Below are 13,227 nucleotides of genomic sequence, written 5' to 3'. Positions count from 1 at the left end.
AGAAAGTAGCTAAAATGTCTAGGTGCTTTCAGCACCAACTAATTAAAACTAGGTAATCTCCAGCAAGATTCCCCTTCATTCATGAAGACTCATACTTCAAAAAGAGTCTAGTTTTTCACAAGACAATAGATAAAAATCAAGAATTTAAAAGGGGAACTACTTAACAGAATTCTACTCCATTTGATTTTATTTTCCCAAGTAAAATTTAATAATCTTATGAAATAGAAATACTGGTCCTCTGTGGTCACTTCGTAGAAAAGTGGACATTTCTTCATAGAAATGTGGACATTTCATAGAGAGTGGCCTGAGTGGATCTTGAGGACTGAGCAGTTAGTACAGAAAGGCAGGCAACATTTTATTTTTTTAACTCTACCTTCAGAGGGATTTAAATGACTAACCGGCAGGAATTTTTACCCTAGATTGTGGTTTCCTGAATTTTCTCATTTGTGATATGAGATACCTAACCAAATCTTAACATCTACCTCAAAAGGTTAACCCAGTGCTTCCAGAAAACTATCCCTGCAGGATGGATAGGCTTTTAGTACTCCCTTCAAGTAAGAAATTTTATATGTCTAAGAGCCATCATCTGTAATATTTCCCTTTCTCCAGATAAATAACAATAATAATTCTCAAATAAATTCTCCAAATAAAGAACAGTAATAGCCAGCATGTATGGAACTCTGACATCATATGCATATGACATTCTATTCTCACAATAACAGTAGGGTAGTTACTATAATTCCCATTTTAAGGTAAGAAAACTGAGAATAAGAGATAGTTCAGACTTAAACACTTTGTGTATCTATCCTCTTAACCATTACCTTATAATGCCATACAGATTTGAAGCACTGCATATCACATTTGTGAGGCCCTCAGCATCTTAGCCAACTACCCTTTAATAATATTAATTTCAAAGAGAGATCTCAAAGCTAGACAAAAAGCACTTTCATCTTTAAAAGGTTTAAGTAGAATGTGCATATTCTGTATGTCCAAGTATTTCTATGTAGGCCAAAAAAAACTCAGAACTGTGGGAGAAGAGCAAATAATTTGCATTTCAAAGAGATGAAAATAATCACAAGAACAGAGGGCTCTCCAATTTGAGGAAAGATTAAACGGAAACTATTAATTAATGACTTAAAACAAGCTCTGCTAATTGTTTACTAGTCACTTGAATACAAAATGAACTTGAAATAGATACAGTCCAGTGGTGTTTTGAAATAGATACAGTCCAGTGGAAAGTGGAATCAGAACCATGAAAAAAGACACCAAAGCATAGCCCAGAGGGAAAAATGAGGAAATTTTAAAAGGAAGCATTACTTTCTTAGTTGCTTAAATAGTTGCTATCTGAGATGAGTTGTATTTAGTCATACTATATGAGAAAGGATTAAAGGAGCACAGGATAAAAGTTAAGAGCTCTGCCTATGAAGCTGAACAATTTTCATAGAAATGGTGGTGCCATTACTGATTAAGGCTATATGACCTTTGGCAAATGACTCAACCAACAAGCAGGGTAGAGACATAAGTGCTTCCAGAAGATGTGTGGAATCCTTCCTAGTCTTCCACTGTAGTTAAGGGCACATCATGACTTCTGACTTCTTCCTGAGAAATCTAGAGAATACATATTAGGCTAGACAGCCTCTTTTGTGGCAGAGTGGACGAAGTTGCCGCTGTATTGGGATTATTCTGCATTGACAGAGTTTTTCTGGGCAACTGAGTTTTCCCCATGCAAAATGAGAGCAATAAGCATGAGAGCACCAATACATGTCTCAGGTCCTTTCAAGAATGCCACTGGGACGTTAATGGGGCCTCAGCAAAAATTAGCTGGTGATTATTCCTAGGGACAGTGGCAGGAGTACTCCACAAGCCAGAATAGAGATTCACTCTTCCAGATCAAGGGAAATATAGCTGAGATAGCCTGTGATCATGTGAGTCCCAAAGAGCCCCAGAATTTGCCCCATAAGAGGAACCAGTTTTCAAATATCCCAGTCTCAGAGGACACTAAGTTATTTATAAAAGCTGCAGGTAAATAAGAAGTTTCCTGATCTCTCTTGAATCAATTACAAAGGGACAATAGAAAAAAAAAAATCTTAATATGCTGTCTGACTACATCTGTGAGTCCTGCTTGTTCAATTTACTAGTTGTATGACCATTTTATATTAATTTCATTGCATTAAACCATATTAACAGCTATTTTTTTATACAGATAGATATTTGCAATTATCATTTGGTTTCAAGCCTATATAGATAATGTGAGTTATCTAACCAACTACAGATCAAAATGCTATCTTCAGCTATTTACACAATTGGCAATCTGCATGTAATTAAGGGAGGTATCTGCAGTAGTGGGTAACTGTACACCTGCCTACATGAGCCACTGAGTGATTTAATCATTACATTTGTGACTTATGTTTAAAAAATATTATTTTATAATATAAAAAACCATGGATGCTGTCCAAATCTGGCTTTCATGTTGGCTGTTTTCACTTTCTCCTTGAATGCTTTTCAGGTTGAGCCTCGATATTGAAAGTTTCTATTTCCACCCTACAAAAATTGAGTCAAGAGAAAAAGGTAAAAATACAATGCTTGGGAGGGTAATTGGAGATCATGTAGAAGGATAAATTTTATTCTGTAGAAAGTTCAAATCCAGTGTACACTGGGGGTCCTTCAAAGAACATAGGAAACCCTCGTGAATTTCAAGACTTACACTGAAATTGATTTCTTAGTTTTCAAATGTCTTAAACAACTTCCACAGCTCTTCAGGATCTGATTTTAGCACAGACCGGAATTTCTGAATTTACAGTTCTAGACACCTTGACACTATCCCCTCAGGTGTATTTTGGACACCTTTTTCATTAAATCCTTTCTTTTTCTTCTCCACCTCCCTCAGCACCCACCTCTCTCTATTGCAAAATAGCTTTATTGGGGGGAAAAAATCCTACCATTAGCTAGTGTGAACATTTAAAGAGATTTCTCTGCTCTCCATTTATTGTTTTTGTTCCCCTGTTCATCTGCCAGAGAACTAAATTAATCATAGGATTCCCAGCATAAACAATTTATCATTACCTTATCATCTATTAATCCAGCTGTTTCTTTTCTAAACTTACTTTTTATTTTTTTTTATTTTTTTTTTAATTTTTTTTTCAACGTTTATTTATTTTTGGGACAGAGAGAGACAGAGCATGAACGGGCGAGGGGCAGAGAGAGAGGGAGACACAGAATAGGAAACAGGCTCCAGGCTCTGAGCCATCAGCCCAGAGCCCGACGCGGGGCTCGAACTCACAGACCACGAGATCGTGACCTGGCTGAAGTCGGACGCTTAACCGACTGCGCCACCCAGGCGCCCCTAAACTTACTTTTTAAACAACATCCAGCAACTATCACTTCTTTCCTTTACTGCTTGTTTTCTTAGATGTAGGCTGCTTAAAGCTTTCCATTTTTCCTTCTCACTGTATCATCCATTTGAGGACCTTTTTCTCTAATATTCTCGCAGTCTGTACTCAGAGGAAATGCATGATTTGGCTTTTTTTTTTTTTTATTTGGCATGATATCTCAACAAACCAAACCATCATCCCATAAAAAAATGATAATGACCACTGTTATCTATGTGCTAGGCACCTTACATGGACCATCTTTGATCCTTACACTTATTCTCCTTTATTACCACAAATTCACAGATAAGTTGGGAATCAGAGACATTATCTTCCTACTTATGTTCAACAGCTAACAAAGGTCGAACTCAGAGTGTGATCTAGGTATTTCTGGATCCACATTTTTGCTATTTCTGTTCCTTCTTTAAGCCTACTTCCTGATGTTTTAGTTTTTGTTTCTTACATTAATAGCACAAGCTCTAAAATAAATACCCAGCACACAAAAAGTCTAAGTATGAAAATATCCAACTTTACCTACTAGGTTTAGAAAGGTATAATCAGTGTACCTGAGAGTCCCTTTGATCAGAATTAATAGAAAGGCCCTAGTCAGCTCCCTACAGATTTTAGTTCCTGCTTTATTCTTAATGAAATGAAGTTCATCTTGTCAAACCTTGGTCACAGTCAGACATGACAAGAAAGCTTTGATTGTAAGGCTTCTGCTGACAGTGAAAGCTAAGTGGAGTCAGCAGTTGGCCCTTCTGGACTAAAAGTGAACAATATTTGTGATGAGAATAAAACACAGCCTTCCTACACAGTATCCAAACTACATCAAAGAATGATGAGGAGATATGGCCCCAAAGTATCCACTTCTGCCTCACTGAAAGACTATGGTAGAACAGGAAAGGTACTCCACATCTGATGGGAGCTTGTCTGCTGCCTGCTTGCTAAGTACTTACCCACCCTTCTACTGGAACCAAAATAACCAATTTTTAAGGAAAAAATTCCAGATACTATCCATCTTATTCAAGCTCCTTTCTGATTAAATTGCAGCTATGACTGAAATTAGATACTGCCATTCCGTATGTTAGACACACTCAGCCAGATTAAGGGACCCAAACAATAAAATAAACTTTCCCTACAGCATTACTGGAACAAATCTGAAATAGAATGCGTTATCTCCTTATCTAACTGGTGATATGCAGATTGGACAAACTCTGCCAAAGAAGATTAAACTCTCTAGTAGAATTTATAAAAAGAAAAAAAGAAAAGAAAACCTCACTTTTTACCTTCAATTCAAAATAAACTGAGAAATACAGAGTGTGTAATCAAACTTTTATCTAGAACATAAAGAGTCTTGCAGTTGTAATAGAAAATACACTTTCCCTTTTCTACCAAAGAAATACTTTAAAAGCATTTGAAAAACATTTTCAAGGAGTAAAACAGTAAACTGCCCAGAGAACCCACACAGCTTGGCCCACTGATGGACACATTTGAGGAAACCAGGAATTCCTCATCCGGTAACTCTCCTTAAGCTTTCCATCTCAATGGATGACACTAAGTCCTATCCAGTTGACAAAAGGCTAGAAATCATCTTGGCATCTTCTTCTCCTATATCTCTCATAGCCCATCCATAACTAAATCATTTCTAAACACATATTGAGTCTGTCCATTTACCCAAACCTATTCCTATGGCCCTAATCGAGACCACTTTTATTCTGGCTTGAATGAATTTAACAGCTTCCAGAGTTTCAACTTTTTCCCTCCTGCCTATCTATTTTTCATGCTGCAGTCAGATTAATCGTCCCCAAATATAAATCTGATCATATCACTCTTTTGCATAAAACACTTTAATGGCTTTCTGTTGCCCTCAGGATAAAGTGCACACAGCTTATCACAGTTTACAAGCCCATTCTAAATCATTCCTCTAATTACCTCTTCAGCCTCTTTTCTATTTCTCTCCTGTATTTGCTCCATCTATTGTGGACTACTTTAATTCTCCAATCACAGAGTGTTTCCACTGTGTCCATGCCATTGTTCTGTTTTCTGTGCCTAGAAATTACTGTATCTCTCTCCATGGAGGATGATGTTGGAGGGGAGGGGATGGAAATGGAAATACACTGTTGCAAGGTTACTATGTATTTTGCCTAAAGCACGTTGATAACTCTAAATAGATTGTGATAAAGATGTGTACTGTAATCCCTAGAGCATTAAATAAAATGTACATAAATATAGAGAAAGTCAAAAGAATTGAAATGTTATACTAAAATTAGATTAAGATGAGAAAGGAACAGAAATTCAAATAGTGACCAATAGACAACAAATAGCAAAATGGCACCCCAGAATGCAATCAGAATATAAGTGGAGAAAGCAATCTAACAGAAGGCAGAGATTGCAGAGATCATGAAATTGATTCAAAAGTGAGAACTAGCCACATGCTGGCTATAAAAGAAACTACAAAGACACAAATATGTTTAGAGTTGAAGGATGGAAAAAGATATACCATAAAAACATTAAGCTCAAGAAAGCTAGAGTGGCTATATTAATCATTCAAAATGAGTTGACAATGAGTCAATACTCACTGTATTATACAAAAGACAATACTCAAAAGACAATGAGTATTATCAGAGACAAAGATGGACTCTTTCTAATCATAAAAGATCTGTAAAACAATCTCAGTAAATTTCAAAAGATTGGAAGGTGCGGAGTAGTTCTCTGACCACAACAGAATTACATAAATAAAATAAAGATTCTAGAAAAGATCTACCTAAATACTTGGAATAAGCTAACTCAATCCTAAATCATCCATGGGTCAAAAAAGAACAAAGTAAATTAGAAAAATATTTTCAATGAATAATTACACACACACACACACACACACACACACACTAAAATTTCTGAAATGCAGTTAAAGCAATGCATGGATTTATAGTTTTAAAAGCTTGTATTAGAAATGAGAAAGGTTCAAAATCAATGATCTAGGGTTCCACCCTACGAAGAAAATAAAAAGAGCAAAGTGAACCCAGATGAACCTGTACCAAACATCCATCTATGTACTTTAGTTAAATTATTTCCTTATGATAGATCTTCAGAAAAAAAAAATTGTTCATCAGATCCACCCTCTACTTGAAGCATGGATATGTTTATTGGCATAGATTGTGACGATTAATTCACGGATGTGTACTTATCTCCCAACTCATCAACTTGTATGTCTTAAATATACCCAGTTTTTTGTATGTCAATCTCACCTCAATAAAGTGGTTTTTAAAGATTACAAGTTAGGGGGCACCTGGGTCACTCAGTCAGTTAAGCATCCGACTTTAGATTTCAGCTAAGATCATGATCTCATGGTTCCTGAGATGGAGCCCCTCATGGGGCTACATGCTGATAACTCAAAGCCTGCTTGGGATTCTCTCTCTCCCTCTCTTCTGCCCCTCCCCCACTTGCAGGTGAGCATGTGAGCACAAACTGTCATGTTCTCTAAATAAATAAATGAAAAAAAAACTTTAAAAAAATCACAAGTTAGGAAAAAAAAATGGTTCAAAGGGGTGAACATATGGAACTGAGATATATTTAATGTATCAAGTAACCTTCATCATTGTTCTCCCTGAACTTATTGAAGGTTGTCTCAGCTTATATTTCTTCTATCAGTTTCTTCTACTCTTGTTAATTCTGGATAAAAGTAATTACTAAACTTTGTTAATATGAAAGGTAAAAATGATATGCCCATGTTGCTTAATTTACATTTCTTCTCTTATACCTGTGAAGTTGGTCACTTTTTCATATATTGGTTAGCTGTTTTAAGTTTGTATTACATTCATTGCCTTATTTTCCATTGACATTTACCTCTTTTCCTTGATGATTAATAAGAGCTGTTTATTTAATACTATCTTTAATCCCTTATCTATTATGACTCTATTCTCCAATTTGACAATTGCCTTTGGGTGTTGAATAGATATGCTGTTTATTCGTTTGTTATGCTATTGTTTTTTTTAAATACATACAATCAAATAGATCATTTTCTTTCACAGTTTCTAGCTTTATTCCTAGAAAACTCCTTTCAGCTCTATTATAAAATTATTGAATTTCCTCCTAACACATTATTTGTTCATGCATTTTAGTTCTCAATTCATCTAGAATTTATTTTATTGGAACAAGTAAAGTCGTGTAACTTTTCCCACTAAATAGCCAAACATTTATATTTTTCTCACTAAATTAACATGCCACCTTTTACCTATACTAACTTTTCAGGTATACTTACATATAATTCCTTATTTTCTGTTTCATTGACTCCATTTTTGTGTATCATGCTGTTTTATTATTGTAGTTTTACACCTTATATTTAAATATCTTGTAGAGTAAGTCTATTGCCATTATTATTGTTTAATATTTCTAATTACTCACTTTATCTTCTTTGAAATGCACTTAAGAATATTCAAATCCAAAAATATTATCTCTGTGACATATGTGTATATTGAGAACCAATGTCTTTACAATATTGAATCTATCAAAATACATAGTATATGTCTCTTTTTTCTCAAGACTGAATATTTGTCGCATTCTATGTATTTCTCATTAAAATTTATTCTGAGGTACTTAACTTTCTCAGGGGTGCCATGACTACTCATTTCCAACTATGTTTCCTAAATGTTTTCATTTTGTAACATGTTAATTTACTTATTCTCCTATTCTAATTATTTTTGGGTGATTTGCTTTGATTTTCAAGGTAGACATTAATTTGCCAACAATTATAGTTTTACCATTATCTTTTCCAATAATAATAATTCCTGTGTTCCTATATGATTGATGTCGCTAGCACTTTCTCAATCTTTGCCTTATTTCTACATTTGGGAGGCATTCCTCTAGTGATCCACCATTAAGTTTGATCCTAGTTATTTTTTCACAGATACATTTATGTGGATGTAGACATAGCTTTACATGTATAACATATATGTAAACACTGTGATTGGAGAATGTACTTTTAATTGCTCTTGTACAATCTAGGAGTGAATATTAAAATTTAGCAATAACTTTTTATCTACAAATGTTGGCTTTCACTACTGAGACTTATAACAAAAAAGGTGTTTGTGGATGAAGTGTATGCTTCAGGATCTCATGTCGAGAAGCAAAGCTCAACAACACATCTCTTGCTCTTCACATGAACAGCGAGTTCAGTGTCTGTTAACTATCTCCAGTTAAAGCATACTCATTTCCAACATCATTTGATGCCTATTTAATTGCAGTTTAACATGTTCACTGGGTTGGAATTTAATATGAAAGTTCATTTATTTTTTTTTCTTAGAGGTACGACTCTTTACACTCTTCACTATGTAACCCCCATTTTTTTTTGTTCTTTATTTGAGAGAGAGAGAGAGAGAATACATACTGGGGAGGGGCAGAAAGAGAGAAACCCAAGCATGCTCCATGCTGTCAGTTCAGAGCCCAAGGTCAGGCTCAAACTCAAAATCGTGAGGTAAAGACCTGAATGGAAATCAAGAGTCAGATGCTTAAATAACTGAGCCAACCAGGTGTCCGTGTAACCCAAAATCTTAAAGAAAGCATTTTCATCATCATAGTAGCCATTATGGTGCCTTGTTTCTGCCTCTCCCCTATAATTAAAATACCAAGAATATGAAGATATGTTTAAGATCTTTCTGCTTACCTCAAAAAAGAAAACCCCTTCATAAATTAAGACTGAATTCTGAAGGATGTATACCTTCTAACTGAAAGTTTTTAATAGAAAGTTTATATATGAAGCAAATAAAGCCCCAACCTCTTATAGTGGATGTACCTTTGTTTGTACTTTGAACCTCAGAGCCTGACATTGAATGAAGCTTCTATTAGCTTCATTCTGAACAGAGGATGATATCCCAACATTAGAGACACAAACAAGAATTCAAACTGAATAGGTTTCCTCTTAACCATTGACCTCTGTTGTCGTTGTCTGAGTTCAAAATAGAGCCTTTTGTGAAATGTATGCTGTTGGGCCTCACAGTCTCTGCCAGTGTCTCTCTTTCATTGTCAAATACTGACATTGTCATAAGTATAGGATGCTATTAATATTATCACCCTCATTTTACAGCCAAGAAAACCAAACTACAGGGAGCAAAACAACTTACCTCATGTAGCAATAAGGACAGCTCTCAGCTTTCAACCCACATGGGTGTGATTCTATATCCAGAGTCCATTCCATTGTACTTGCTGTTTCATCTACCTATCCATGTCCAAACTCAACTTTTCGTGCTCCTTTCTCCTGCAGGCCCGTGACCGAGGTGTAGACTAAGAAGTGGAGTCATGCTTCACACCGCCATATCATGTTGGCAGCCATTCCTGGGTCTGGCTGTGGTGTTACTCTTCATGGGATCCACCATCGGCTGCCCTGCTCGCTGTGAGTGCTCCGCCCAGAACAAATCTGTTAGCTGCCACAGAAGGCGGCTGATCGCCATCCCAGAGGGCATTCCCATCGAGACCAAAATCTTGGACCTCAGCAAGAACAGGCTGAAAAGTGTCAACCCTGAGGAATTCATATCATATCCTCTGCTGGAGGAGATAGACTTGAGTGACAATATCATCGCCAATGTGGAGCCAGGAGCATTTAACAATCTCTTTAACCTTCGTTCCCTCCGCCTAAAAGGCAATCGCCTAAAGCTGGTCCCTTTGGGAGTATTCACGGGGCTATCCAACCTCACCAAGCTGGACATTAGTGAGAATAAGATTGTCATTTTACTGGACTACATGTTCCAAGACCTTCATAACCTGAAGTTTCTAGAAGTGGGGGACAATGATTTGGTTTACATATCACACAGGGCCTTCAGTGGGCTGCTGAGCTTGGAGCAGCTCACCCTGGAGAAATGCAACCTAACAGCAGTACCAACAGAAGCCCTCTCCCACCTCCGCAGCCTCATCAGCCTGCATCTGAAGCATCTCAATATCAACAATATGCCTGTGTATGCCTTTAAAAGATTGTTCCACCTGAAACATCTAGAGATTGACTATTGGCCTTTACTGGATATGATGCCTGCCAATAGCCTCTATGGTCTTAACCTCACATCCCTCTCCATCACCAATACCAACCTGTCCACTGTTCCCTTCCTTGCCTTTAAACACCTGGTATATCTGACCCATCTTAACCTCTCCTACAATCCCATCAGCACTATCGAAGCAGGCATGTTCTCTGACCTGATCCGCCTTCAGGAGCTCCATATCGTGGGGGCCCAGCTCCGCACCATTGAGCCTCACTCCTTCCAAGGGCTCCGCTTCCTTCGTGTGCTCAACGTGTCTCAGAACCTACTGGAAACTTTGGAAGAGAATGTCTTCTCCTCCCCTAGGGCTTTGGAGGTCCTGAGCATCAATAACAACCCACTGGCCTGTGACTGCCGTCTCCTCTGGATCCTGCAGCGGCATCCCACTCTGCAATTTGGCGGCCAGCAGCCCATGTGTGCTGGTCCAGACACCATCCGTGAGAGATCCTTCAAGGATTTCCACAGCACTGCCCTTTCTTTTTACTTTACCTGCAAAAAACCCAAAATCCGTGAAAAGAAGTTGCAGCATCTGCTAGTGGATGAAGGGCAGACGGTCCAGCTAGAATGCAATGCTGATGGAGACCCTCAGCCTGTGATTTCCTGGGTGACCCCTCGAAGGCGTTTTATCACCACCAAGTCCAATGGAAGAGCCACCGTGTTGGGCGACGGCACCTTGGAAATCCGCTTTGCCCAGGATCAAGACAGTGGGATGTATGTTTGCATCGCTAGCAACGCCGCTGGGAACGACACCTTCACAGCCTCTTTAACGGTGAAAGGATTCACTTCAGATCGCTTCCTTTATGCCAACAGGACCCCTATGTACATGACTGACTCCAATGACACCATTTCCAATGGCACCAATGTCAATACCTTTTCCCTGGACCTTAAAACAATACTGGTATCTACAGCTATGGGCTGTTTCACATTCCTGGGAGTGGTTTTATTTTGTTTTCTCCTCCTTTTTGTGTGGAGCCGAGGGAAAGGCAAGCACAAAAACAGCATTGACCTTGAATATGTACCCCGAAAAAACAATGGTGCTGTTGTGGAAGGGGAGGTGGCTGGACCCAGGAGGTTCAACATGAAAATGATTTGAGGGTCTACCGTTCACACTATTGTTTCTGTGTCATTGTGGGTAACCAGTGAGACAGCTGGCACAGTGAATTACTAGGTTAAAAGGCAGCCAAGTACAGCTGCCCCTGTGTCAAAGCAGGGTCCATGGAAGCAGGAGGACTTCTTATGGAGACTCTCCACCTACAGGCAGGCAGACATGTGTCAGAGCCCTTCACAGTGGGATATTAATTGTTTGCATTGCAAATATTGGCATTCTGGGGATCTCAGTAATGAACCTGAACCTTTGGCTCATGCTCATGGACAATTACTCAACATTTTCTACCACTGCAAAAACAAAAGAAAAAAAAATAAAAAGGAACAACCTACAATGTAGGATTTACATATTAAAAAGACACATTTGTCTAAAACATACTCTACAGAAAAATTTGTATCTCTGATTATCATTTGTTAAAGCCTTGCATCATACCATATTGTTGATTCAGCACCACAAAGAAATCAATATATTCTTTACTCTTTTTTTTTTTTGAAACATATATGCTGTATATGTTTTAAAGCAATATGAATGAGAGGTTGTGCTTTTAGTTACTCAGCATTATAGATCCAAGTGTGATTTCACCTTCCTTTACATAGAGATGACCCTGAGACTAGATCCCTGGAGTTATGGGCGGAGATATGTGGAATGAGGAGTTTGTCTGATGTAGGATGCCAAGAAGTAGGACCCAAGGAAAAACTGCTCAACTCTGTTAACTTCTGTTACTATAAATAAAGGCATGTGCCTAGTTTTGATACAGAATGGAATATTTTTTATACTTGTGATATCACACTGGACCAGTTTACTGTAACAAAGCCCTTGGTTTCTCCAGAAGGTTGTGTGCCACTAGTTGTACCTGTAAAATGCAAGGTAGGTGTTAATAATGAAGATGATCCATTTAAACACAACTTGATTTTACTTTCATCAGTTGAGACTAATGGGTTAATAGGAAATCGAAGTGCATATAGTCGTTGTATATACTCATACGGTGATAATTTACCTTGTAGCTGAGATCAAGAATTCGATATTCAAAAGCTCTCTGGATGAAAAGGAGTTTTTCTCAGATGCCAACACAAACCAGGGTGATCCAGGCATACCATGATGTTAATGCAACTGAGGATCTGTTACAATGATAGCTGTCTGAAGGCTGGATTGCTGCCAGGAAATATCTAGCTACCATTCTGATGTTTTCTATTCAACTATTTACTGTACATACAGTATTATCTTGAATGGGTAACTTCAGGGTTTTTTCCCTGCTTCCTTTATTTTGAAAATTATCTTGTGTACACAAGAAGTATTGATCTTGTTTATAGAGAGGTGAGGAAAAAAAGGTGAATTAAACAGCACTTAGTTTTTTCTCAGTGAGGAAAAACTAAGATCACTAGCCCTACAAATATGTTAAATGGTGCAGATACTTTTACCCCTCTAACCCAAGAATCTCTGTCCAATTCAGTTTGTATTAATGATTGTTACTTAAAACATAGTTTAAAAAAAATGGCATCCTGCCACTACCACCAATGATCTGGTTCAAATGAGCCATAATTCCATTTGGCTAAATGTTCAGTGAATGGTTTTCAAGGCATATATTCATATGACCTGAGAAAGCACTGAATATAGAGTGTATTCATGAAATATGATCTATTTAATCAGCAAAAGATAGGAAATGTCTATACTTTCTACATTTTGAGAGGGACCTGAAAATGAGCCCCCTTTTGGACAGTGAATAGGAGCTGTCTGA

The 13,227-nt window shown here is 37.6% G+C and overlaps 1 protein-coding gene across 1 annotated transcript; it reads left to right on the top strand.

Annotated features, from left to right (window-relative positions):
- Positions 1–9,659: 9,659 nt before the first annotated feature.
- LINGO2 (leucine rich repeat and Ig domain containing 2) lies at positions 9,660–12,248 on the top strand. Its single transcript, XM_006939197.5, has one exon. The coding sequence runs from the start codon at positions 9,660–9,662 to the stop codon at positions 11,478–11,480; it is 1,821 nt and encodes a 606-aa protein (XP_006939259.1). The 3' UTR covers positions 11,481–12,248.
- Positions 12,249–13,227: the final 979 nt, after the last annotated feature.

The sequence above is a fragment of the Felis catus genome, chromosome D4, assembly GCF_018350175.1.
Source record: "Felis catus isolate Fca126 chromosome D4, F.catus_Fca126_mat1.0, whole genome shotgun sequence".
Taxonomy (NCBI): Eukaryota; Metazoa; Chordata; class Mammalia; order Carnivora; family Felidae; genus Felis; species Felis catus.
This window is presented reverse-complemented; position numbering and strand designations above follow the sequence as displayed.

Excerpts from the sequence above, each read along its gene's own strand:
- LINGO2 (XM_006939197.5), top strand. The coding sequence starts at position 9,660 with ATGCTTCACACCGCCATATCATGTTGGCAGCCATTCCTGGGTCTGGCT.